This window comes from Tamandua tetradactyla, chromosome 9 (assembly GCF_023851605.1).
Source record: "Tamandua tetradactyla isolate mTamTet1 chromosome 9, mTamTet1.pri, whole genome shotgun sequence".
Lineage (NCBI taxonomy): Eukaryota > Metazoa > Chordata > Mammalia > Pilosa > Myrmecophagidae > Tamandua > Tamandua tetradactyla.
Window position 1 is genome coordinate 12,463,544 of NC_135335.1, and position 27,310 is coordinate 12,490,853.

The following is a 27,310-nucleotide window of genomic DNA, read 5'->3' on the forward strand; positions in this document are numbered from 1 at the left end:
TCTCATGGAACACGTTCATGAGTCCATCAGAAACCTTCCTTCCATCTCTCTTTCCCTTAATGCTTTGAAGAAACATTCTAAGAACATTATAGGACTCTGGAAAAATTAAAGGTATGATATCTGGAAAATTTAGCCAAACACTTGAAGGACAAAATTAAAGTAGTGTAAACAAAGAGGAAAACTTAAAAACATGACAATCAGGAGAGAAAAAGAAAGAACCTTGAGGATCAATACGGGACACCCAACTCATAGGATTTCCGAATTAGAAAGAGACACGTTGAGGGGGAAAATCATCAAAGAAATAATACAGGAAAACTTGCCAGATTTGAAATTGAAAAGATTCACTGGTTTCCCATGCCAAAAAATATCATGGTAAAAATTTTGAATATCATCTTAAGAAAAAGCTCATTTGTTCAAATAAACACTAAGTCACATCGAATGTGGAGAATTAACCTGGCACCAACCCAAGAAGTTAGAAAGCAATGGAGAAATACTCAACATGGAGAAGATTTTCACCTATAATTCTAAATGAATATAATTCTATATCCAACTAACTACCATTCAAGCATGAAGATGGAATAGAATGAAAATATTTTCTGAAGTCCAAACCCCTAAAATTGTATTTTCAAGGAATATTTTCTCAGAAGGATACGCTCAATCAAAAAAGAGGGAGTAGACAAGAAAGAGAAGGGCATAGGATCGAACAAACAGTGAATTTAACATAGGAATTGTTTGATGTGTGAAGTTCATGAATCAGTAAAGAATAGTATATAAAAATTATTGAGAAACATGCAGGTAGATACCAGAAGAATAGTGAAAGAAAAATGAAGGTGTGTTTAGGACTAAGCAGAATTGGTTGGATAGTGCAGAGAATTTTTTCTATTCATTACAACGTTTTGCTCCATTTCCTTTTACAAAAAATGTATTGATATCACATTGTTTTGCATACATTCAGTTCATTTCTAATGTTTTTAAATAGGGAAATATAACACATATACAAAAAAGCAATAAATTTCCAAATACATTTTAAATAGGAGTTATAGAACAGATTTTAAAGTTTGGTATGTGCTATAGTTCTAAGAGTTTTCATTTTTCTTCTAGCTCCTCCAAGTCACTGGAGATGAATAGAAATATCAATAAAATGACTCATTTGTTAAACATGACCTTCTCCACCATCACCTTTGATCTTTCCCTCACTCTTTAGAGGTATTTGGGCTATGGCTAGTCAAAGTTTTTCATGTTGGAAGGGACTGTCAGTAATATGGGGTAGGGGGATGGAACTAGCTGATGTTCTGGAAGGCCTGGCCTCTCTGGATTCCAGGACTTATCTGGTCCAGGGACCCTTCTAGAGGTTGTACATTTTTGGAAAGTAACCCTAGTGCATGGAAATTTTGTAGAATCTTATATATTGCCCCAAGTGGTAATAGGATTGGCTGGAATGGTTATGGTTGGGGTTTGGCATGTTATGGTAGGCAGCAATGTCTAACTGAAGCTTGTGTGAGAGCAACCCTCCCGAGAAGACTCTTGACCCTTTTTGAACTCTCTCAGCCACTGATTCCTCATTAGTTACACTTCTTTTCCCCCTTTTGGTCAGGATGGCATTGTTGATCCCAGAGTGCCAGGGGCAGACTCATCACTGGGAGTCATCTACCATGCCACCAGGAAGACTCTCATCCCTGGATGAGTGATTGGATCTTAAAGGTTTAAAAGAATGGACTTTTTTTTAAATAACTGAGTGTGAGCTTTCAGTAGAAAAGCAAGGTGTAAGGAGGCACAGTCAGGACTGACTATTTCCAAACCCAGCTGGAGAGGATGCTGTCCATCTAGCCTGGACAGTAAGAAGTTAACCTATACCAAGGGGCAACAAACTTTCCTGTAAGGACCAGATAGCAAAGATTTCTGGCTTTGCAGGTCAGACATCTCTACCACAGCCATGCAAGTCTGCCCTGGAGGACAAAAGTAGCCAGAGATTACACATAAACACTGTGTCCCAGTAAAACCTTATGTACAAAAACAGCAGGCCAGGTGTGCCTTGCTTGCCCTAGCCTGAGGACCTCTGACCCAGACACATTTAGGAATAAAACGTTGACTGTGTCCCTTCTAGAGGATGCTGAGCTCACTGCCTATACCTCCTTGTCTTTCTAAATGGGGCGCAGAGCAGAGAAGGCATCCCACATGGGACGCCAAGGTCAACTTCATGTCGGCATGGCTGTGAGCAGATACCGCCATTCTGCAAGTTCAGCAGAGAGCTAAAGGACCCGAGGGGAACACTGGCTCTGAGGCCACCTTTATTCAGGGTCTCAGGGCCTCAGAAGTTCATGGACTGCCCCTGATGCATGCTGCCCAACCCAACCCCACATGTGGAGTGAGGCACGCGGCAAGTCCATTGTTTTCCCACTGCTTCTTTTTTTTTAATTCTATCGTATAACATATATACAAAGCAAACAAATAAAAAAACACTAGCTTTCAAAGCACTCTTCAACAAGTGGTTGGAGGACAGATTTCAGAGTTTGTCATGGGCTACCATACGATCCTCTCATATATATCCTTCTAGCTGCTCCAGAATATAGGAGGCTAGAGGGCTTAAATGCTTTTTTACCATCACAACCAACTTTCTTTCCTTCTTTTTATGAGAAAAATAACATAAATACGAAAAAGCTATAAATTTCAAAGCACAGCACCACAATTAGTTGTAGAGCATATTTCAGACTTTGACATGGGTTACAATTTCACAATTTTAGGTTTTTACTTCTAACTGCTCTAAACTACTGGAGTCTGTAAGAGAAATCAATTTAATGATTCAGCATTCATATTCATTTCTTAAGTCCTCTCTTCTATGTATAATTTCACCATCATGCTTGATCTTTCCATGTCTCTCTTTAGGGTTGTTTGGACTATGGCAATTCTAAATTTTTGATATTGAAAGGGTCTGTCACTAATATGGGGTAGGGAGATGGAACTATCTGATGTCCTGGAGAGGCTGGGCTAGGTTTCAGGACTTATCTGGACCAGGGACCCATCTGGAGGGTGTAGGTTTCTGGAAAATTACCCTAGTGCCTGGAACCCTTGTGGAATCTTATGGAATTGCTCTAGGTGTTCTTTAGGATTGACTGGAATGGTCCTGGTTGGCGGTTGGCAGGTTTTGATAGGTAGCAAGATCTACCTGAAACTTGCATAAGAGCAGCCTCCAGAGTAACCTTTCGACCCTATTTAAACTCTCTCTGCCAGTGATACTTTATTAATTATACTTCTTTTCCCCCTTTTGGTCAGAATGGAATTGTTGATCCCATGATGCTAGGTCTGGATTCATTCCTGGGAGTTATCTCCCATGTCGCCATGGAAACTTTCACCCCTGGATGTCATGTCCCACTTAGGGGGTAGAGCAATGATTTCACTTGCAGAGTTGAGCTTAGAGAGACTGAGGCCACAACTGAGCAACAACAGAGTTCTTCCAGAAGTAACTATTAGGCGTGCCTATAGGAAGTCTATACTTCTCCTCTACCTACATAAGATTCATAAGAGCAAGACTCATGATCGAAGGCATAGCCTATTGATTTTGACATCTCTAAAGTTTGACACAGTATCAGGGGTTTCCCTCATGGTAAGGTTTAATAGTTCTATATTCTTTCTCCACCACCCTCCCCAGGGCATTTTGCCAATACCTATTTTTTTAAAACTTTTTTTTATTAATTAAAAAAAATTAACAAACAAAACATTTAGATATCATTCCATTCTACATACACAATCAGTAATTCTTAATATCATCACATAGTTGCATATTCATCATTTCTTAGTACATTTGCATCGATTTAAAAAAAGAAATAAAAAGACAACAGAAAAAGAAATAAAATGATAATAAAGAAAATAAGACTATACATACTACACCCCTTACCCCTCGCTTTCATTTACCATTATTTCAAACTGAATTTATTTTAACATTTTTCCCCCATTATTTATTTTTATTCCATATGTTCTACTCTTCTGTTAATATAGTAGCTAATGGGAGCATCAGACATAAGGTTTTCACGTTCACAGAGTCTCATTGTGAAAGCTATATCATTGTTCAATCATCATCAAGAAACATGGCTACTGGAACACAGCACTACATTTTCAGGCAATTCCCTCCAGCCTCTCCACTACATCTTGAACAACAAGGTGATATCTACTTAATGCATAAAAATAACCTCCAGGATAACCTCTCAATTCTGTTCGGAATCTCTCAGCCATTGACACTTTGTCTCATTTTACTCTTCCCCCTTCTGGTCGAGAAGTTTCTCTCAATCCCTTGATGTTAATTCTCAGCTCATTCTAGGGTTTTTCTCAGTCCTTTGATGCTGAGTCCCAGCCCACTCCAGGATCTCTGTCCCACGCTGCCAGGAAGGTCCACACCCCTGGGAGCCATGCCCCATGCAGAGAGGGGGAGGGTGGTGAGACTGCTCATCATATTGGCTGGAGAGAGAGGCCACATCTGAGCAACAAAAGAGGCTCTCTTGGGGGTGACTCTTAGGCCTAAATTTTAAGTAGACTTGACCTATCCTTTGTGAGGTTAAGTCTCACGTGAACAAACCCCAAGACTGGAGGCTCAGCCCACAGCCCTGGTTGTCCACACCACCTGTGAGGATATCAAGAATTCAACTTGGGGAAGCCGAATTTCTCCCCACTCTCACCATACCCCGAAGGGGGTTTGCAAATACTTTTCCAGTCACTGATCATATCATTCTGGGATTCATTGGGGGATCACTCTGGACAAACCAACAAAATCTGATGTGCTACCTGACATTCCAAGTACTTATGACATTCAATCAAACCATCTACATGAGTTATATTAGGAAATGCTCTAGTCAAAATCTAAATTTTGTAACAAATAAACATTTTTTGCTTTAGTCGCACACATAAGGTGACATTTTAAAGCATTAATTATCATCTATTTTCAGTACCCTGCAATAATGACATTCCCTTGCTCCTCCTCATGCCAAAACATTCTCAAAATTTGTACATTGTACATTTCACTATTATTATACACTCTAAGCGTTCCCAGACCATACCATCTCGATCTATAACATCTATCTTTCTTTCTGATTTCATTTATGTCTCCAGCCCCCCCCATCACTCTCACATGCAGCTTCACTCAGTGTCTTAACACAATTACATTACAGTTAGGCAGTATTGTGCTGTCCATCTCCGAGTTTCTGTACCCAGTCCTGTTGCACAGTCTGTACCCCCCAGCTCCAATCACCCACTATCTTACCCTATTTCTATCCCCCAATGGTCTCTGTCACCAACGACATATTCCAAGTCCACTCACCAATGTCAGTTCACATCAGCGAGACCACACAACACCCATCCTTCAGTTTCTGGCCAGTCTCACTCAGCACAACGTCCTCAAGGTCCATCCATGTTGCCTGCCACACACTCCATAAATTTACTCTGTCTTAGAGCTGCATAATATTCCATCGTATGTATATACCACAGTTTGTTTAGCCACTCTTCTGTTGATGGACACCCTGGTTGCCTCCATCTCCTTGCAACTGCAAACAATACTGCTACAAACATTGGCGTGCAAATGTCCGTTTGTGTCTTTGCCCTTAAGTCCTCTGAGTAGATACCTAGCAATGGTATTGCTGGGTCATATGGCAATTCTATATTCATCTTTTTGAGGAACCGCCAAACCGCCTTCCACAACGGTTGCACCATTTGACATTCCCACCAACAGTGAATAAGTGTGCCTCTTTCTCCACAGCCTCTCCAGCACCTGTCATTTTCTGTTTTGTTGATAATAGCCATTCTGGTGGGTGTGAGATGATATCTCATTGTGGTTTTGATTTGCATTTCTCTAATGGCCAGGGACATTGAGCATTTCCTCATGTGCCTTTTGGCCATTTGCATTTCCTCTTCTGAGAAGTGTCTGTTCAAGTCTTTTTCCCATTTTCGATTGGATTGACTGTCTTTTTGTTGTTGAGTTGAACAATCTCTATATAAATTCTGGATACTAGACCTTTATCTGATATGTCATTTCCAAATATTGTCTCCCATTGTGTAGGCTGTCTTTTTACTTTCTTGATGAAGTTCATTGATGCACAAAAGTGTTTGATTTTGAGGAGCTCCCATTTCTTTCTTTCTTTCTTCAGTGCTCTTGCTTTAGGTGTAAGGTCCATAAAACCACCTCCAATTATAAGATTCATAAGATATCTCCCTACATTTTCCTCTAACTGTTTTATGGTCTTAGACCTAATGTTTAGATCTTTGATCCATTCTGAGTTAACTTTTGTATAGGGTGTGAGTAATGGTTCCTTTTTCATTCTTTTGCATATGGATATCCAGTTCTCTAGGCACCATTTATTGAAGAGACCGTTCTGTCCCAAATGAGTTGGCTTGACTGCCTTATCAAAGATCAAATGTCCATAGATGAGAGAGTCTATATCTGAGCACTCTATTCAATTCCATTGGTCAATATATCTGTCTTTATGCCAGTACCATGCTGTTTTGACCACTGTGGCTTCATAATATGCCTTAAAGTCAGGCAGCATGAGACCTCTAGCTTCGTTTTTTTTCCTCAAGATACTTTTAGCAATTCCGGGCACCCCGCCCTTCCAGATAAATTTGCTTATTGTTTTTTCTATTTCTGAAAAGTAAGTTGTTGGGATTTTGATTGGTATTGCGTTGAATCTGTAAATCTATTTAGGTAGAATTGACATCTTAACTATATTTAGTCTTCCAATCCATGAACATGTTATGCCCTTCCATCTATTTAGGTCTTCTGTGATTTCCTTTAACAGTTTTTTGTAGTTTTCTTTGTATAGGTCTTTTGTCTCTTTAGTTAAATTTATTCCTAGGTATTTTATTCTTTTAGTTGCAATTGTAAATGGGATTCGTTTCTTGATTCCCCCTCAGTTTGTTCATTACTAGTGTATAGAAACACTACAGATTTTTGAATGTTGATCTTGTAACTTTCCACTTTGCTGTACTCGTTTATTAGCTCTAGCAGTTTTGCTGTGGATTTTTCAGGGTTTTTGACATATAGTATCATATCATCAGCAAACAGTGTTAGTTTTACTTCTTCTTTTCCAATTTTGATCCCTTGTATTTCTTTTTCTTGCCTAATTGCTCTGGCTAGAACTTTCAACACAATGTTGAATAACAGTGGTGATAGTGGACATCCTTGTCTTGTTCTTGATCTTAGGGGGAAAGTTTTCAATTTTTCCCCATTGAGGATGATATTAGCTGTGGGTTTTTCATATATTCCCGCTATCATTTTAAGGAAGTTCCCTTGTATTCCTATCCTTTGAAGTGTTTTCAACAGGAAAGGATGTTGAGTCTTGTCAAATGCCTTCTCTGCATCAATTGAGATGATCATGTGATTTTTCTGCTTTGATTTGTTGATATGGTGTATTACATTAATTGATTTTCTTATGTTGAACCATCCTTGCATACCTGGAATGAATCCTACTTGGTCATGATGTATAATTCTTTTAATGTGCTGCTGGATTAGATTTGCTAGAATTTTGTTGAGGATTTTTGCATCTATATTCATTAGAGAGATTGGTCTGTAGTTTTCTTTTTTTGTAATATCTTTGCCTGGTTTTGGTATGAGGGTGATGTTGGCTTCATAAAATGAATTAAGTAGCTTTCCTTCCACTTCAATTTTTCTGAAGAGTTTGAGCAGGGTTGGTACTAATTCTTTCTGGAATGTTTGGTAGAATTCACATGTGAAGTCGTCTGGTCCTGGACTTTTCTTTTTGGGCAGCTTTTGAATGACTAATTCAATTTCTTTACTTGTGATTGGTTTGTTGAGGTCATCTATTTTTCTTGAGTCAAAGTTGGTTGTTCATGCCTTTCTAGGAAGTTGTCAATTTCATCTACATTTTTGTATTTATTAGCATAAAGTTGTTCATAGTATCCTGTTATTACCTCCTTTATTTCTGTGAGGTTAGTGGTTACGTCTCCTTTTTCATTTCTGATCTTATTTATTTGCATCCTCTCTCTCTTCTTTTTGTCAATCTTTCTAGGGCCCATCAATCTTATTGATTTTCTCATAGAACCAACTTCTGGTCTTATTGATTTTCTCTATTGTTTTCATGTTCTCAATTTCATTTATTTCTGCTCTAATCTTTGTTATTTCTTTCCTTTTGCTTGCTTTGGGGTTAGTTTGCTATTCTTTCTCCAGTTCTTCCAAGTGGACAGTTAATTCCAGAATTTTTGTTCTTTCTTCTTTTTTGCTATAGGCATTTAGGGCAGTAAATTTCCCTCTTCGCACTGTCTTTGCTGCCTCCCATAAGTTTTGATATGTTGTGTTTTCATTTTCATTCACCTCGAGATATTTACTAATTTCTCTTGTAATTTCTTCCTTGACCCACTGGTTGTTTAAGAGTGTGTTGTTGAGCCTCCACGTATTTGTGAATTTTCTGGCACTCTGCCTATTATTGATTTCCAACTTCATTCCTTTATGATATGAGAAAGTGTTGTGTATGATTTCAATCTTTTTAAATTTGTTGAGGCTTGCTTTGTGACCCAGCATATGGTCTATCTTTGAGAATGATCCATGAGCACTTGAGAAAAAGGTGTATCCTGCTGTTGTGGGGTGTAATGTCCTATAAATGTCTGTTAAGTCTAGCTAGTTTATTGTAATATTCAAATTCTCTGTTTCTTTATTGATCCTCTGTCTAGATATTCTCTCCGTTGATGAGAGTGGGGAATTGAAGTCTCCACCTATTATAGTAGATGTGTCTATTTCCCTTTTCAGTATTTTCAAGTATTTTGTGGCATTCTGGTTTGGTGCATAAATATTTATGATTGTTTTGTCTTATTGTTGAATTTTTCCTTTTATTAGTAGATAGTATCCTTCTTTGTCTCTTTTAACTGTTTAACATTTGAAGTGTAATTTGTTGGATATTAGTATAGCTACTCCTGCTCTTTTCTGGTTGTTATTTGCATGGAATATCTTTTCCCAACCTTTCACTTTCAACCTATGTTTCTCTTTGGGTCTAAGATGTGTTTCCTGTAGACAGCATATAGAAGGATCCTGTTTTTTAATCCATCCTGCCAGTCTATGTCTTTTGATTAGGGAGTTCAATCCATTAACATTTAGTGTTATTACTGTACAGGTAGTACTTTCTTCTACCATTTTGCCTTTTGGATTTTATATGTCATATCTAATTTTCCTTCTTTCTGCACTCTTCTCCACACCTCTGTCTTCTGTCTTTTCATATCTCTCTCTAGTGCTCCCTTTAGTATTTCTTGCAGAGCTGGTCTCGTGGTCACACATTCTCTCAGTGACTTTTTGTCTGAAAATATTTTAATTTCTCCTTCATTTTTGAAGGACAACGTCACTGGGTATAGAATTCTTGGTTGGCAGTTTTTCTCTTTTAGTAATTTAAATATATCATCCCACTGTCTTCTCACCTCCATGGTTTCTCTTGAGAAATCTACACATAGCCTTATTGGGTTGCCTTTGTATGTGATGGATTGCTTTTCTGTTGCTGCTTTCAAGATCCTCTCTTTCTCTTTGACCTCTGACATTCTGACTAGTAAGTGTCTTGGAAAACGTCTATTTGGATCTATTCTTTTTGGGGTGCGCTGCACTTCTTGGATCTGTAATTTTAGGTCTTTCATAAGAGTTGGGAAATTTTCAGTGATAATTTCTTCCATTAGTTTTTCTCTTCCTTTTCCCTTCTCTTCTCCTTCCAGGACACCCACAACACGTATATTTGTGTGCTTCATATTATCATTCAATTCCCTGAGTCCCTGCTCATATTTTTCCGTTCTTTTCCCTATAGTTTTTGTTTCTTTTTGGATTTCAGATGTCCCATCCTCCAGTTCACTAATCCTAACCTCTGTCTCTTGAAATCTACCATTGTAGGTTTCCATTGTTTTTTTCTTCTCTTCTACTGTATCTTTCATTCCCATAAGTTCTGTGACTTGTTTTTCAGACTTTCCATTTTTTTTGTTCATTCCTTGCCTTCTTCATGTCCTCCCTCAATTCATTGATTTGGTTTTTGATGAGGAATTCCATTTCTGTTCATATATTCTGAATTAGTTGTTTCAGCTCCTGTATCTCATTTGAACTATTGGTTTGTTCCTTTGACTGGACCATATCTTCAATTTTCCTGGTGTGATTTGTTATTTTTTGCTGGTATCTGGACATTTAATTACCTTAATTAGTTTATTCTGGAGATTGCTTACACTTATCTTACCTAGGGCTTTCTTGCTGGATGAGTTTGTTGTCTATCTGTTCTTTGACCTTCAGTTCAGTTTTTTCTGGGCCTGTAGCTTAAGTTTTGTTTAACAGAGGGTAATTTTTCAGTTCTTGTTTTCTTGTTTTTGTCCTGCTTGTAAGGTGCCTTTTCCCTCCCCACCCTTAGGAGGGTGTACATAGGTATTACAGACTTCAGCCGGGTTTTCCTGGACCAAACTGGCCTCCTATCATGGGGAAGGAGTCACCTGCATCACTTTTCCCTGAGGGTGAGACCCAGCAGGTTGAAAGACTTTCCTGTGAAGTCTCTGGGCTCTGTTTTTCTTATCCTGCCCAGTATGTGGCGCTTGTCTGTCTGCAGGTCCCACCAGCAAAAGATGTTGTGGCTCCTTTAACTTTGGAAGGCTCTCCCTGCTGGGGGCATCGTGGAGACAGAGGAGAGGTTGTAGGCTGGTTTTAATGGCTTCAAATTGCCGAGCCCTGGGGTCTGAATCCCTTGAGAGAGGGGTTCCACCTAACTTGGGCTTCACCCCTCCCCTGGGGAAGGCACACATGGGAGACAGCCCTGAAAGCAGTCTGTTTCTGCCTATTCCTGGGGCAGTTGCAGCCCGAGTAGTCCCACCACTGAATCCAGAGGCAGCCAAGCCTCCGTAGAAACAGCCACAAAAACCTGTTTCATCCCCTTTCCTCTTTTTCAGTTAGCCCAATAAGCGACCTCCGCTTTGAACAGTTTTGCCTGAGCTGGGGGCCTATTTTTAGTAGTCGGAATTTGTTTATTAATGTCACAATTAGTGTTTGGTTGGACTCAGTCCCTGCTACTGTTAGAGTCTCTTTCCTTTCCCTCCAGGAAGCTGCCTGTGGGAAAAGGGCACCGGGCACCAGCCGCTGTGGCTTGGGGAACTCACTGTTCCAGAGACTTGCAGCTGGTCCAGCTGGTCCAGACTGGGGTACGCCGTGTGTCCAGTCACTATCGTGGCTCCGGGAGCTGTTCTGTACTGTTTCTGGTTATTTAGTAGCTGTTCTGGAGGACAAACTAAAACGCACACATTGCTAAGCCGCCATCTTGGCCCGGATCTCCTCTCTTTTGTCACCAATATTTTTTGATTATCTGCTTAGTATACTCTAATAAACATTAATCTACACAGGATTAAGGGACCTCTTTCTTATTTTGTGCTTCCTGTGTTTCAGTTGTTTCAAATGAGCTATACAGATAGGTTGAATTACATTATGCACTACATAAAATTTTGGTTCCAGATCAAATAAACCTTTCTTCCAATGGTTTCAAAGAGTATGCATGGTTCTAAAATACAGACACTATCTTCCTTATTGCTATTTTCTTAGTTACTTTAACCCCAACCTGTTTGGCTTTGTTCTTATGTCTAAATACCAGGTTACAAATATAAAACAGCCTCTCAAAATCCAGAAATAAAAATCACCATTCTGGACTTAAGGCGTCTGCTCAAAAAACTTACAATCTAGGCCCCTGTTTTCTTATAAGTATTTTCTACTGACCATACCATTGTTATTTTTTTGTTTCTGACTTATTTTGTCTCACCAACTGTCCCACATATTCATTCACATCATTGCATGCCTCACAACTTTGTTCCTATTTATGGCAGCACAACTTTCATTAATAAGTAAACACCATCATTCGCCAATCTACTTCTCAGTCAGTGCATCCCTCAGTCACCTGCCTTTATCGGACATCATATAGAAGTCCCAAAGTCCACAGTCTCTCAACATTCTCAATTTCAGATAATTTCATTGCTCCCAAGAGACAGAAAACCAATAAACACACCCTCACCAAATAGGAGATCTAAACCACCTCTTAACTCTTGTCCCTCACCCCATTATTTACCTCTGCTGTTGCTGTGGTAGTGCTGATGGTTTCCTTTTGAACACAGCTCATAGCATGCAATAGTGGTTTCCCCCCATACCCTGGACTTAAACACTCTTTATACAAAGATCACATCTTTGAAGGAATTCTTACAAGAACCCATTCATGTTTCTAATGTGAATCAGTGGGACACGTAGGTCTATACAACACCTTTCAATCTTGTTCATCTTCAATAGCGCAATATTATTTTTAGACCCACTAGAGAATAGCCTTTGCTCCTATCTGTTCCCTTACAGATAGAATTGTTGGAATTCAATCTCATCAGCTAATGGTTCACCCATGTCTAACTTCTATGCATCTCTAAGTCCTCTATATTCTGTATTATAAGCCTCTGATTAGACCTTTATGCTGGTCACAAAACTAGAATCATACAGCATCTATTCTTTTGCATCTGGCTAATTTGGCTCAGCATTTATGTCCTCCAGGCTCATTCATCTTGTCATGTGCTTCAAGATGTCATTTTGTCTTACTGCTGCATAATATTCCATTGTATGTATATACCACATTTTGTTGACCCACTTGTCTGTTGATGGGCATTTGGTTTCTTTCCATGTTTTGGCGATTGAGACTAATGCTGCTATGAACATCAGTCTGCAAATGTCTGTGTCATTGCTTTCAACTCTTCCGGGTATACACCAAGTAGTGCTATTGCTGGGTCATAGGGCAGCTCAATATTTAGTTTCCTAAGGAACCACCAAACAGTCTTCCACAGTGGTTGCTCCATTATACATGCCCATCAGCACTGTACAAGTGTCCCTGTTTCTCCACATCCTTTCCAACATTTATAGTTTCCTGTTCTTTCATAGAAGCCATTCTTATAGATGTGTGGTGGTATCTCACTGTAGTATTAACCTGCATTTCCCTTATAGCCAGTGAAAATGAGTACCTCTTCATGCTTTTGAGCCATCTGCATTTGCTCTTCAGGAAAATGCCTATTTATATTTCTAGCTCATTTTATAATTGGGTTGCTTGTCTTTTTGTTGTTGAGTTGTATGATTTCTAGTATACACAGGAAATCAAACCCTTGTCTGATATGTGATTTCTGAATATTTTCTCCCATTGAGTTGGCTGCCTCTTCACCTTTTTGACGAAGTTTTTGCGGTGCAGAAGCATTTGATTTTGAAGAGTTCCCACTTATCTATTTATCTTTTGTTGCTTCTACTTTGGGTGTAAAGTTTAGGAAGCTATCTCCTATTACTAGGTCTTGAAGATGTCTCCCTATATTTTCTTCTAGAACCTTTATGGTACTAGTTCTTATATTTAGGTATTTGATCGACTTTGAGTTAATTTTTGTGTGGAGTATAAGATAGGGGTCCTCTTTCATTCATTTGGCTATTGATATCCAGTTCTTCCATGCCCAATTATTGAAAAGAATATTTTGTCCCCGTTCATAGGGTTTGGGGGCCTTGTCAAAAATCAGTTGACCACAGATTTGGCGGTCTACTTCTGCACTGTCAATTTGATTCCATTGGTTCTATCTTTTTGCCAGTACCATGCTGTTTTGACCATTGTGGCTTTATAATAGGTTTCATGGTCAGGGAGTGTTAATCCTCCCACTCTGTTCTTCTTTTTTAGGATGCTTTTAGCTATTCAGGGTCTCTTTCCCTTCCAGATGAATTTGGTAGTTAGCTTTTACAAATCTTCAAAGTAAGTTGTTGGAATTTTATTGGTACTGTGTTGAAATCTGTAGATCAATTTGGGGAGAATTGACATTTTAACTATATTTAGCCTTCCTATCCATGAGCAGGGAATGTCTTTTCACCTCTTTAGATCTCCTTTGAGATCTTTTAGCAATAATATGTAGTTTTCCATGTGCAAGTCCTTTATGTCCCTAGTTAAGCTCATTCCTAAGTACTTGATTCTTTTGGTTGCCATTTTGAATGGAGTTTTTTCCAAGCAGTTTGGCCATTGCTTGCATATAGAAATGTTACTGATTTTGGGGCATTAATTTTATATCCTGCCACCTTGTTCACTTTGTTTATTAGCTCAAGTAACTTTGCTGTAGATCTCTTAGGATCTTCCAAGTATAGTATCATATCACCTGCAAATAGCAAGAGTTTTATTTCTTCTTTTCCAATTTGGACCCCTTTTATTTCTTTGTGCTGTCTGATTGCTGTAGCTAAAACTTTTAGCACAGTGTTGAATAATAGTGGTGACAGTGGGCATCCTTGTCTTGTACCTGGTCTTAGGTAGAAGGCTTTCAACCTCTCCATTGAGTACGATTCTGGCTATCAGTTTTTCACATATTCTCTTTATCATATTGAAGCAGTTATTTTGATTCCTATATTTTGGAGTGTTTTTGTTAGAAAAGAATGCTGAATTTTGTCGAATGTTTTTTCAACATCACTTGAGATGATCCTGTGATTTTTCCCTTTTGATTTGTTAATGTGCCACAATATACTAATTGATTTTCTTGTGTTGCAATCTGACCAACCCCACTTAGTCATGGTGTATAATTCTTTAAGTGTGCTGTTGGATTTGATTTGCTGATATTTTATTGAGAATTTTTGCATCTATGTTCATTAGGCCTGTAGTTTTCCTTTCTTATAACATCTTTACTTGGTTTTGGTATTAAAACGGTATTAGTTTCATAAAATGAGTTAGGTAGAGTTCTTTTTTCCTCAATTTTTTTGAAAAGTTTGGGCAGGATTGGTGTGAGTTCTTCCTGAAAAGTTTGACAGAATTTCCCTGTCAAGCCATCTGGCCCTGAGCTTTCCATTGAAGGAAGATTTTTGATGACTGGTTGAATCCCTTTACTTGTGATTGATTTGTTTAGATCTTCTATTTCTTCCTGAGTCAGTGTAGCTTGTTTCTGTGCCTCCAGGAATGTGTCCATTTCGTCTGTCTAGTTTGTTGGTGTATAGTTGTTCATAGTATCCTCTTATGATTTCTATTATTTCTTCAGGCTCTGTGGTAACACACCCTTTCTCATTTCTGATTTTGTTTATTTACATCCTCTCTCTCTCTCTCTCTCTCTCTCTCTCTCTCTCTCTCTCTCTCTCTTTGTCAGTCTTGCTGGTGGCCCATCAATTTTATTGATTTTCCCAAAGAACCAACTTTTGGTTTTATTGATTCTTTCTATTGTTCTTTTGTCCTCCCATTCATTTATCTCTGCTTTAATCTTTGTTATTTTTCTTCTTCTATTTGCTTTGGGGTTAATTTGTTGTTCTTTCTTCAGTTTCTCCAATTTTGCTGTTAAGTCCTTTATTTTTGCTCTTTTTTGTTTTTTAATATAGGCATTTAGGGCAATAAATTTTCCTTTTAGCACAGCCTTTGCCACATCCCATAAGTTCTGAGAAGTTGCATTCTCATTGTCATTCATCTCCAGATAGCTACTGATTTCTCTAGAAATTTCTTCTTTGACCCACTGGTTGTTTAAGAGTGTGTTATTTCATCTCCTTTAATTTGTGATTGTTCTATTTCTTTGGTGGTTATTAAGATGCAGCTTCATTCCATTGTGATCAGAGAAAGTGCTTCAAATAATTTCAATATTTTAAAATTATAAAAACCTGCTTTTTGCCCCAGCATATGATCTATCCTGAAGAATGTTCCATGAGCACGAGAGAAGAATGTATAACCTTGTGCTTTGGGGTGCAATGACCTGTATATGTCTGTTAGGTCTAATTCATTTATCAAGTCATTTAACTTCTATGTTTCCTTCTTGCTCTTCTGTTTGGTTGTTCTATCTATAGAGGAGAGTGGTGTTTTGAAGCCTCCTTATATTATTATTGAAACATCTATCACTCCCTTCAGTTTTGCCAATGTCTGTCTCATGTACTTTCGAGCTCCTTGATTGGGAGCATAAACATTTATGATTGCTATTTATTCTTGGTGAATTGACCCTTTAATTAGTATATAGTGTCCTTCTTTGTCTCTTATGATGCTTTTACATTTAAAATCTATTTTGCCCAATATTGATATAGCTACACCTGCTTTCTTTTGGTTACAACTTGCGTGGAAAATCTTTTTCCACCCTTTCACTTTCAATCTATTTATATCCTTGTGTCCAAGATGAGTCTCTCCCAAGCAGCATATAGCTGGATTATGTTTCTTAATCCATTCTTCCAATCTGTGTCTTTTAATTGGTAAGATTAGTCCATTAACATTCAAAGTTATTACTGAAAAGGCATTTCTTGATTCCATCATTTCATTCTTTTAATTGTATTTGTCAGATCTATATATTCTTTTCTTCTTTTCCCTCTTTCTTTCTGTATTTTTAAAATTACCCTTAGTGGTACTCTTCAATTTTGGGCCCTTCTCCAGACCTCCCTCTCCTGTCTTTTTTTTCTTCTTTTTGCTGGCAGAACTCCATTTAGTATTTCTTATAGGCTGGTCTCTTGTTGACAAACTCTTTCAGGACTTTTTTGTCTGTGGAAACTTTAATCTCTCCCTCAATTTTGAAGGACAATTTGGCTGGGTATAGAATTCTTGGCTGGAAGTCTTCCTCTTTCAGGATCTTGAATATATCATACCCCTGCCTTCTCTCCTCCAGCATGCTAGTTGAATAGTCTGAAGTCAGTCTTATTTGATTTCCCTTGTATGTAGTATATTGTTCTTCTCTTGCCACTTTCAGAATTTTCTGCTTCTCTTCAACATTTCACAGATTGTGTTTGTGGGAAGGCTGGTGTGGATTTATTCTGTCTGGAGTTCTTTGGGATTCTTTCACTCATATATTTATGTCCTTTATGTGGGTTTGGAAGTCTTCCCCCATTATATCCTCAATTACTTTTCTTAGCCCTTTATTCCTCTCTTCACCTTCTGGGACACCAGTGATTATTATATTTGTGCTCATTCCCATGAGTTCCTATTTAATTTTTTTCATCTTTTTTCCCCTTGCTGTTTTGAGTCTTTGAAGTCAATTATCTTCCCCTCTATATCATTTACTTCTTCTTCTGTCTCTTCAGATCTGGTGTTGTGTGCCTCCAGTATGTTTTCTATTTCATCAACAGATTCTTTAATCTCTGTGATTTCTGTTATGTTTCTTTTTCTTTTATTATTATTCTTTCAAAATCCTCTTTGTGCTCTTCTACTGTCTTCTTGATCTCCTTTATGTCATTTGCTATCCCACTTATTTTATTAAGTAGAGTTCTATGAACATCTTTGATTAGTTGTTCCAATGTCTGTCTCTCCTCTGGTGTTTTAATTTGGTCATCAAGCAGGGCTATATCTGTCTGCATTGTGATATGCTTAGTGATCTTCTGCTGTCTTCATTGCATGTAGATGTCTTGATTGATTTACTTGGGGAGTTGATTTCTTTCACTAGTCTAAGGCCTTGTGTTTGTGGGACGGTTGTACAGCAGGGAACAGGACACAGGGTGGGACACTCAGTGTGGTGATTTGTGTCAGGGCAGGTATGGGTGTAGGTTGGAGATGTTACGCTGATGCTTGTGAATGTTGTTACCCAGTGGCCAGGGAGGTTGTAGCTGTGTGGTTGCAACAGCATGTGGGGCATAACCCGAATATGTGCTAGTCTAAGGCATGGGCCCTTTGTGCGCATGCATAGAGCTGTGGCAACAGGTCGGAGTTATGCCTTTATAGATTGGAGGCAGATGTGACCAGCTGCGCAGTTTGGCACTTTCTCAGAGCTGGGACATGAGGCTGAGGGCTGTGTGCATGCACGATTCTAGCACTGCTGTAACGTGTGGTTCCCAGAACTGAATGACATGATTGAGGGCCCCTGCACATGCGTGGGCCTGGGAGTTCCTATAAACAGATGTGCTAAAATCAGGGAAGGTGGAGTGAGGCTGTGGGACAATATGGGCAGGGGCAAGGGCAGGGTTAGTCTAGGTATGGAGGTTAGTGCCCGCAACCATTATGCACTGACAACTAGCCTGCAGGGAACAGGGAAGGGGAGGCAGTGCTCAGGAGGGGTGTAGGAGAGGTGGGTTGGGCTGCACTTGGGGTGGAGGTGTGGGGCAGGTACGTGCACTGGGTGCTGGTGGGGTGGGGTTGCCTGGAGTGTGGGAAATGGGAGCAGGTGATAGGATTCAGGTGCATGGGGTTTGGGGTGAGTTACCAATCACACGGTTGTGCTGGTGAGGGTAGCAGTGCCCAGGGAACATGGCCTGGCTTACTTCCTAATCCTGTGTTCCTGTCCAAGCACTCCCACAGGTTTCATGGCTCTGTGCCTGTCTCCAGCCCTCTGCCTCTCAGTTCCTTGGCCTCTGCAACCAGGGTTGCTGCATGGGGTGCGGAAGGCTCTCCCAGGTTATCCACTCTCCCAAATTGCTGCCCCAGTCACCCTCCTGTACCTTCTTTAACTTTTCCATGGAGCAGGGGTAATCTCAAGCTACTCTAGTTGTCCATCATCAAAATAATACTATTATATCACTTTTTAAAAGTTGATGTTTGAAGGCAGTGCGATGATGGCTCAGTGAGAGAATTATCACCTGCTATGCTAGAGACCTGGGTTTGATTTCCGGTGCCTGCCCATGTAATAATAATAAAAAAAAGTGTATGTTTTGAAAAATGCAGGAGGCCAGAAGACATTCAGGAAAAGGAAGGACAAGAGAGAAGAAATAGGTCAAAATGTGGAAGGGAGATTATTTAGAAGAAACAAATTAAAAATTTATTCATTGTTAATTCTTAATTGATTGATGCTTAGTTAATTAGTTAATTATTTTTGCATAGGCAAGCACCAGAAATCAAATGTCTACTGAGGCACCATGGCCTGTCCACTAATTAATTTTTAGTAATGAAATCTTAATTCTTAATGGGAGAGAATATACACTTTATCCAGTACCTAGGAAGAACTTGATATATTTTGTAGAAAGAATTAATGAGAGGATGGCATGGTAGCCCACGACAAACTCTGGGATCTGTCCTATAACTACTTGTTGAAGAGTGCTTTGAAACCTATTGCTTTTTTCTCTCTTTGTTTGTTTACATGTCATATTATAAAATTTAAAATGTTTTTTAAAACTTAGGTCTAAGAGCCACCCCCAGAGAACCTTTTCTGCTGCTCAGTTGTGGCCTCTCTCTCTCCAGCCAACACGACAATAAATTCACCACCCTCCTCCCTCTATGTGGGACATGACTCCCAGAGGTGTAAACCTCCCTGGCAACATGGGACAGAACTCCTGGGATGAGTTGGGACTCGGCATCAAGGGATTGAGAAAACCTCCTCAACCAACGTGGGAAGAGAGAAATTAGAAAAAATAAAGTTTCAGTGGCTGAGAGGTTTTAGAATTGAGAGGTTATCCTGGAGGTTATTCTTATGCATTATGTCGATATCCCCTTTTCAGTTTATGGTGTATGAGAGTGACTGTAGGGACGTACCTGAAATGTAGAGCTGTGTTCCAGTAGCCATGTTTCTTGAAATGATTGTGTAATGATATAGCTTTTGCAATGTGACTGTAAGATTGTGAAAACCTTGTGTCTGATGATCCTTTTATCTATGGTATGGACAGATGAGTAAAAAAAATGGATAAAAATAAACAAATAATAGGGGGAACCAGAGGTTAAAACAAATTGAATAGACTGAAATACTAGTGGTCAGTGAGAGGGAGGGGTAAAGCGCATGGCATGTATGAGTTTTCTTCTTTTTTCTTTTTTATTTCTTTTGTAGGAGAGATGCAAATGTTAAAAAAAGGTGGTCATTTTCATGAATACACAACTATTGATGATATTGTGAGTCATTGACTGTAACCATGTCAAGAATGTTTGTATGCCATCAATGTTTGTATGTTTGTTTATTGTTTACAGTAAAAATATAAAAAAGGAATTAATGGTTTCCTTGAGGAATAGGGAACATGCTGAATGACATCTCATAAGAGATAGAAATAAAGAAAGAGTCAAGGCTCATTATCAAGATCAAGATTATTTATGCAAATTAAATGTCAAAAGAAATGCATAGAAGAACTATATTAATATGTGCTGTGCATTTTCCAAGAAGGAAGGGTTTGTGGAGGAGGTGATGGTTGAGTTGGACATGAAGGACCTAGAAAATCAGTTTCACAGAAAGGATGAGGGGGAGGTAGATTGGGCAAAGACAGAGACTCAAGGCTCATCTTAACACATTGGAGGAAAAAGACCTCCCCACCTTCCCACAGTTGGGTCTCAACCAACAGTCCAGTAAACACAACACTAGCTAATGTTACTGATCTCTTATTGCAAGTGAAAATGCACTTAGAAAATTTTCTCTCATAGGGTTTCTCAACCTTGGGATTATTGACCTTTGGAAGTCTTTCTAGCTGATGGCAAAGATATTGAGGTTAATATCTAATGAACCAAAACAAACAGTCACGTGTGTATGTGGATTACAGGCTTTTTTAATGACACATTTTTTGGAAATGTCAAATTGTGTAAAGTTCATGGTTTTGGTGAAGGAGCCAAGTAGCATTAATCCGTGGTTAGTACCTGTCCCTGGCACGGTTTGCATTACCTGGCTCTGGTTCCAAATACTCAGATGGACTGACCTTAAATAAGATTGTAGTAAAAGTTTCTTCTGGAGCAAGGGAAATCTGGGGTGGCCCAGGATGTGAATGGCAGATGTTCCAACTAACTCCTCTACTCAACTGCCCCCTACCTGCCCTGTTAGATGCTACCCAACATCTAAAAGTTTGCCGTTCTTATTAATCTATTGGGGCATTATCAAATGATTAAAATAAATGGAACAGGGTACACGGGTGGTTCAGTGATAGAATGCACAAGTAGTTTAGTGGTAAGAATGTCCACTTTCCACACGGGAGACCTGGGTTCGATTCATGGACCATGCACCACCACCACAACCCCCCAAAAAATTACAACTTAAAGGGCATCTAAACAACAAAAATAACCTTTTTATTCTAGGCTTTTCTGAACAAATGCACAAATCAGTGACAAAAGAGGGCTCTCATTCAATGTTGCTGCTTAGTATTAAGGATGGCAAAGGTCTTTACAATAACAATGATAATAATAATAATATTATGTCTACAACCGATTCTATAAGTCTGAGACCAGGTCAAATGTCACAAATATCCCCCACGAGGAGACAAGGTGATTCAGAGTGGGCTCTGTGAATGATTTATCTCTGTACCCTATTTTGTCATAGCAAATTCTCAATAGAAATGTCACACAAATCAACACAGAGGGCCATTTGAGTCCTCTAGGTTTTTAACTTAATTTGGGAACCTAAAGGGTTGTCTAAGGACACGCTTTCCCAGATCTTGCCTTGGGTAAGTGTCCATTTTGGGAAAAGAAACAATTGGACCAGCAACTGAAGTAGTCTGCCCTTAAATGCTGGCTGGTAAATGTGTCTTTTATGGGCTGTTATTGTTCTTTGCTGCAGCAGAGAATCATCACCATCAGATGTCCAGATAAAACATGCAAGTTAAAGAAAACACATCATCTTTACTGTGAGGCATCATGTACATGATGTGAGTTTTTAGAGTCAGAACCACTGATGGAGCCTCAGTCCCAGCAGATAAAAGGAGAGATTCAGGAATGACAAGGGCATAGAAGAGAGCCCCTTATGTCCTGTTGGAAGAGAGTTTCCCATTTTATCATTAATGATTTTCACTTGACTTGGGAATAAAGGACAATTGTCATGTCAACCTGTATGAAAGTACAAATGAGTACTCAACCTTCAGTTCTGTAACCAACATCTTCCTAAATCAATTTCATTTTTGGAAACTTATAATGTTAGTGGAAGGAAAGATGCAACAATTAATCTGGAGAGCAAATAGTACATTCATTCGTAATTAGCAATTGAGTTGCCTTCCTTGCTCTCTCAACCATTTCTTTTGTTGTTCTTGTCAACTTGAGCCAACTTTTTTTTTCTTGTTCCTATGACCTTCCTCTTTCCCCTACTTAAACTGGGGTGGGTTTTCTATCCTATGAGGCCATCCTCTCTCTCTCTGGCTGTGTTCTGGCCACCCTTTCTTTTCCTTGACCATCCCGAGCAACATTTGCTGTCACAGCCTCTGAGCTTTCAGTTCCTTCAACTTGGACACCCTTTCCCAGATCTTGGCTTGGGTACTAGCATCCACTCACCCAAGCATGAGCTTGGTTCCACTGTGACCTTCCTACCTAGCACTGACCCCGCTTCACTCAGTCGCTATCACATTGTCCTGCATTTGTGGTTATTTTGTTGTCCTGTGTAGAATGTGCAATTTTCAGATATTAGTCATTTATTTGTAAGGGTGTCCACTGTCTTTTCATTCCTGATCTAACTTGTTTCTAGAACTGTATCTATAACATGTAGTACAGCACCCGGGTTCATAGGAGAGGATTAATAGGGATTTGTTTAAGAAGAAGCAGAAAACCTTCTTTATTCAAGGTTCATCATATGCTAGGCCAATCAATAGGCTTTTACACAGAGCATCAATAATCTGTGGGTGGACATTGCATGAGGGCAGGCCACGGTGGCTCAGCAGGCCAAGTTCTTTTACTGCCATGCCTGAGACCTGGGTTTGCTTCCCAGTGCCTGCCCATGCAAAACAAACAATCAAACAAACAAAAAACATAGCTTGAAATTTGTTTTGGTTTGCTAACGCTGCCAGAATACAAAATACTAGAAATGCAGTGTTTTTTGCAATTAGGATTTTTAGTTTACAAATTTATAGTTCTAAGACCATGACAGTATCCAAATTAAGGCATCAACAGTACGGTGTCCTCTCTAAAGAAAGATCACTGACACCTGGTATTCCTTTCTCAGGTAACAAGGAACATGACTGGCATCTGTTTGTCTATTGCTCCTGAGTTTTGTTGCTCTCAGCTCCTGTTCTCTCTAACCTCCATTTCTTTCTCTGCTCTCTCTGCTCTCTCACTCTCTCTCTCTGCTCTCTCTCCTTCTCTCTCTCTCTCTCTCTATCTCTCTGTCTCTCTGTCTCTCTCAGTGTCTGTGGTCCTCTCTTAGCATCTCCAGTGAGCTTTCTCCCTCTGTAACCTCTCTCTCGTGTCTCTCCCAGAACTCTCTCTGGGTGTTTCTTTCTCATCATCTTAAAGGACTCAGTAAAGGATTAAAACCCAACTTTACTTGCATGGGTCACATCTCTGTTGAAACAATCTAATCAAACGTGCCACCCACAATTGTATGCACCCACAAGAACATATTAAAAGAACATAGCCTTTTCTGCAGTAGAAAACAACTGCAAACAAGCACAGTAGAATTTATACCCATTTTACGAATGAAGAAAGGGAAACTCAGAGAGACTAGTGATGCAATTTTCCCAAAGTCACTTCATGATTAGGTGTAATAGCCTGAATCCAAATCCACATCTTCTTGAATCCAAATCCTATCACCCTTCTGCTATTCAGCCCTGCCTCTACTAAAAAATAAATTATTCTGTTAAGACACATCAACCTTAGAGTTAGTAAATGGAAAATCCTAAAGCTAGTAATGCACTGAAAGAAAATGAATTCCAAGGGGTCCATTAGAGTGAAGTTTTGAAATTGAATTAACTAAATAAAACAGTCCTTGTGAGCACTAGCTCATTGGAAGTTGGGGGTCATTCAAATCTTCCCTTAAGATGTAAAGCACCTAACTGAAAAGGGTTGTCTATGGGTGAGGGAAGTCTGCCTTCCAGAGGAGGGGTGTGGCATAGAACCTTACCCACTGAGGGTAATCTGAACTAAACTGACACATAGGCCATGAAGCTCTTTGAAAGAAGGAGAAGAAGGATGAAGAGAGCAAGGAATAAACTGAGGAGCAAGATGAGAAGGACTGAGAAGTGGCAGCAAGACATTAATAATAAGAAGAAACAATAACCATAAACACAACAGTGACTACACCATCTCACAGAAATGCATTCATTTACTTTATACTTTAGAGAGCACAATCATTTTACCTAAAGCCATGAGTCATTATTACAGAACCAAACTTGTCTTGAATCCAAATTCTCTGTCTCTTTGGTGTTCTACAAACAAAGCACAGGCTGCCTAGTTCTCATTGGTCCTCACTGTTGTTTCCTGGTCCAATGTCAGTTTCATCCTATGACTGACTCCAGGAAGGGATCAAGGTGGCTACCAGGAGAATAAATAGAGGAACCCTGGGCACTTGCCTCCAAAGTGAGCTCCTTGATCCTTGTCACCTAAAACGGAACAAACAACCACAGCCATGAAGCTGGTGATGGTCCTCTTGCTGGCTGCCCTTCCTGTCTACTGCTACGCAGGTGAGTGCCATGGAGGGAGGGCACCTGGGCCCACGGTTGTTGTGTAGGTTACTAAGGAACTTCTGAAACCCCCATGCCCCAGTACAGGCCAGAAGAGTAAAAGAGTTTTGAGTGTCACAGATCTAAGGATAACACCATCAATTCAAGGTAATCAAGCAAGTGGTTCCCTGGTGGGCTTTGGTCCTGTATTAGAGCCATATGCAGCTGGTGTCATTGTCATTCAGGGTGTCCCACCATGGCCACAAGCACCATGAAAAGAGGATGAGTTTGAATATTGCATTAGATGATCTGGTGAAGGAAGGGAAAAATATGATTTGATGGTCCAATGATATTTGCTTTCAGATAAGTTTCCTAAAAAAGGGTCCACATAGGGTTTCCTTCAATGTGGAAGGAAATGGGGCTTGTCCAAACATAAGGTTCAAGTGCAGAGTGTAGTTCAAGGTCCCACAGTAGGTGGATGCCCATATAAAGTGCGTTTGTGGAGGTGATATGAGACATTTGTCTCTAAAGTCAATGGAGTTAATGACAATATTCCAGCCCAGCGCATCTGCAATATTTGGAACTCCTAATAGGTAGTCTGAATTATTACTAGCGTAAATCATTGTATGATTTTGAACGATGCAAGATTAAATAATGTTTAATGTATTGCACCACTTCAGAGCATCATATCTCTCAAGTGTTCTAAAGGTTGAATGGTTTTTTGTTTCTCCAGATGGGAGACGGGAGGGGTAGGCATGCTGGACTTTAAAGAACTCCCAGATTCTGAATTTGCTCCTGGCAGGGGGATGGAGGTTGGGAATTTTCCTCAGAACTGAGAACTCTAAACCATACATATTCTGATATTTAGTAATATTTCTGAATGTATGTCTCTACTGAGATACCCCCAAAGGGTTTCATATCTCTCTGGTAATGAGTTCGCTTTCTTATGTTTTCTCCCCAGGTGCTGGCTGCCAACTTTTTCAGGAAATGATTGAGAAATGCATTGATCCTGAAGTGTCTAAAACTGAGCTTAAAGAATTCCTTAAAGAATTTATAGAAAATGACGAGTCTGCAAAGGCTGCAGATGATTTCAAGCAATGTTTCCTCGACCAGTCAAATGAAACTTTAGCAAATGTCAACTTGATGACGGTAATTTTGGTTTCTTCTAATGTGATCTTTAGAACCACTGGCAGGGGATAAACAGGGTTTAAATGTATCCCTGGTAATACAAAAAGCAGTTGGTGAGCATGGTTATTTAAAAAATCAGTTCCTTCAGTTGTGTGGTGAATCCACTGACTTTGGCATCAAGTAAGTCATCCAAGGCCCTAGTCTGATTATTCAATTCGCTGTGCAGATTATTCTGTTAATGATTAAGAAAAATGCAAAAAAGTGAAAAAGAAGCTCCAGAAAAGGCTTACTTAGTGACCTCAGCAACCCAGTGAAAACACACACATGTACGCTCATTTTTTTTTTTGTTAAGAGAAACACATATCTAATTCTCAAGAAGGCTCTCACTTGTAGGAGGGAACAGCAAGGAGAGGTCTCTTTCTCCACAAAAACAAACAATGAAAACTCTTAAAGAATTTATTTTGGAGTCCAGAAGATATCATTTAAGCAAGAGTCTAAATACTTCAAATCTATAGAATTGAAAATGGACTTCTGAGCAACGAAGATTTGTTAGCAAAAATGATGGAAAATCATGGACCATTTAAGTAACCACCTCCCTGAAATGTTAAGCACAGACTGTGGGGCTAAAACCACAGTGAGTAAAATAAAAATCATTAGTTACACTAATGAGTGTTTTTTTCTAATTATAGATCCAGGTTAGTTGAGGGTTTTCTAGTATTTATCCAATATTCTAATATTCAATTTCAAACATTCCATCGTAAAATTTTAAAATATACCAAAAAGTGTAAAGATAAAAGTAAGCATTACCTACATTTTAGGAGGATGAGATTTTTCTTTTTTACAACACACATTAGACTAACCATTCATTGTGTAGTGCTCTGATATTTTTCGACTACGAAGGTAATAGTAGAGAACCTCAGACTGTATAAGGCTGTACAGAAACTTAAGAACAACAGTTGTCCTAATCTCTGAGCTGGGATTTTTAACAATTCTGTGCTGAAATACTGTTTTCGGAAATAGTTCTAACTGACGCATTTTCAACAAAGAATAAATGCAACTTATTTATCAGGTAAATTATTTCAAAGAATAGAAAACATGGAGAATCTTTTGGAAAAGATCTCAAATCACTGGCCTTTCTTTGACATCAATAATTGTCTGTTGCACAATAGAATAAATGAGATATTTTAGACTTAGTTTCAAGATCTATGTTTAGTGAATGGTAGAAGCTGTGGACAAACTGAAGAAACCAGTAGAAGAAAAGTTTTCTGGATTTCAATATTTTGCTTTGCAAGAGAGTACTGAAAGTCGCCGTGATGTCTGTTTCTGTTTTCCAGAACATCATATATGACAGTGTGCGGTGTAAGGATTATTAACTTTCCACAAGACCTCTGCTTAAGACACTACCAAGAACGGCCAGCCAAAACCCGACTACCACTTGCTATCAATCATAACCTTTCTCTCTATTATTTTCTTTTTATCTACAAACTGTAAGACAATTGTTGAGACCAGAATTACATTTTCATTTCAATAAACTATCTGCAAACAGTAAAGCTCCTTTTTGTGTTTATTTTTCCAGTAAAATAGAGGATGTAGAGGGCCCAGCAAACTGTACACACATGCACGCACACGCATTCCACATACATGCCCATTCAGACATTATTCACTAAGGAACTTTAGATGAGGTAATAAAGCATCTGATAGGTACTTTCATGTTCACCAGCTGTAGCTCAAGCATTGGTCCTCTCTCTAGAATGGTCTACTCTCCAGGCCACTCTTTCTGAGGTTCTCAGGAACTTCTGGCCAATGGTTTGGTCACACTCAAACTCCCTGTCTCTACCATATTCTTGATCTCAGCTCAGAGGTTTGCTCTCCATGGCTCATCTCTGCTCTCTGCTGCCTCTGTTCCTTACCCAAATGTAAGATGAATTTTGAAAATACACAGCCTCTGAAAATCTCATTTCTCATTTGGAAGCTAGAAAGAGGCTCAGAACTCTAACACATGGCAGCTTCAAGGAGGTTCTCCAC

At 39.2% G+C, this 27,310-nt stretch overlaps 1 protein-coding gene across 1 annotated transcript; it reads left to right on the top strand.

The window, feature by feature from the left end:
• Nucleotides 1-24,053: 24,053 nt before the first annotated feature.
• Nucleotides 24,054-26,794, top strand: LOC143645874 (mammaglobin-A-like). The gene is made up of 3 exons (XM_077114984.1): nucleotides 24,054-24,178; nucleotides 25,119-25,306; nucleotides 26,620-26,794. Exons 1-3 carry the CDS (start codon nucleotides 24,124-24,126, stop codon nucleotides 26,656-26,658), a joined length of 282 nt encoding a protein of 93 aa, XP_076971099.1. The 5' UTR covers nucleotides 24,054-24,123; the 3' UTR covers nucleotides 26,659-26,794.
• The last annotated feature ends 516 nt before the right edge of the window (nucleotides 26,795-27,310 follow it).

Coding starts and splice junctions, on each gene's coding strand:
- LOC143645874 (XM_077114984.1), top strand. CDS start 24,124: ATGAAGCTGGTGATGGTCCTCTTGCTGGCTGCCCTTCCTGTCTACTGC. Junction 24,179..25,118: donor TCCTGTCTACTGCTACGCAG/GTGAGTGCCATG, acceptor TTTTCTCCCCAG/GTGCTGGCTGCCAACTTTTT. Junction 25,307..26,619: donor CAAATGTCAACTTGATGACG/GTAATTTTGGTT, acceptor TCTGTTTTCCAG/AACATCATATATGACAGTGT.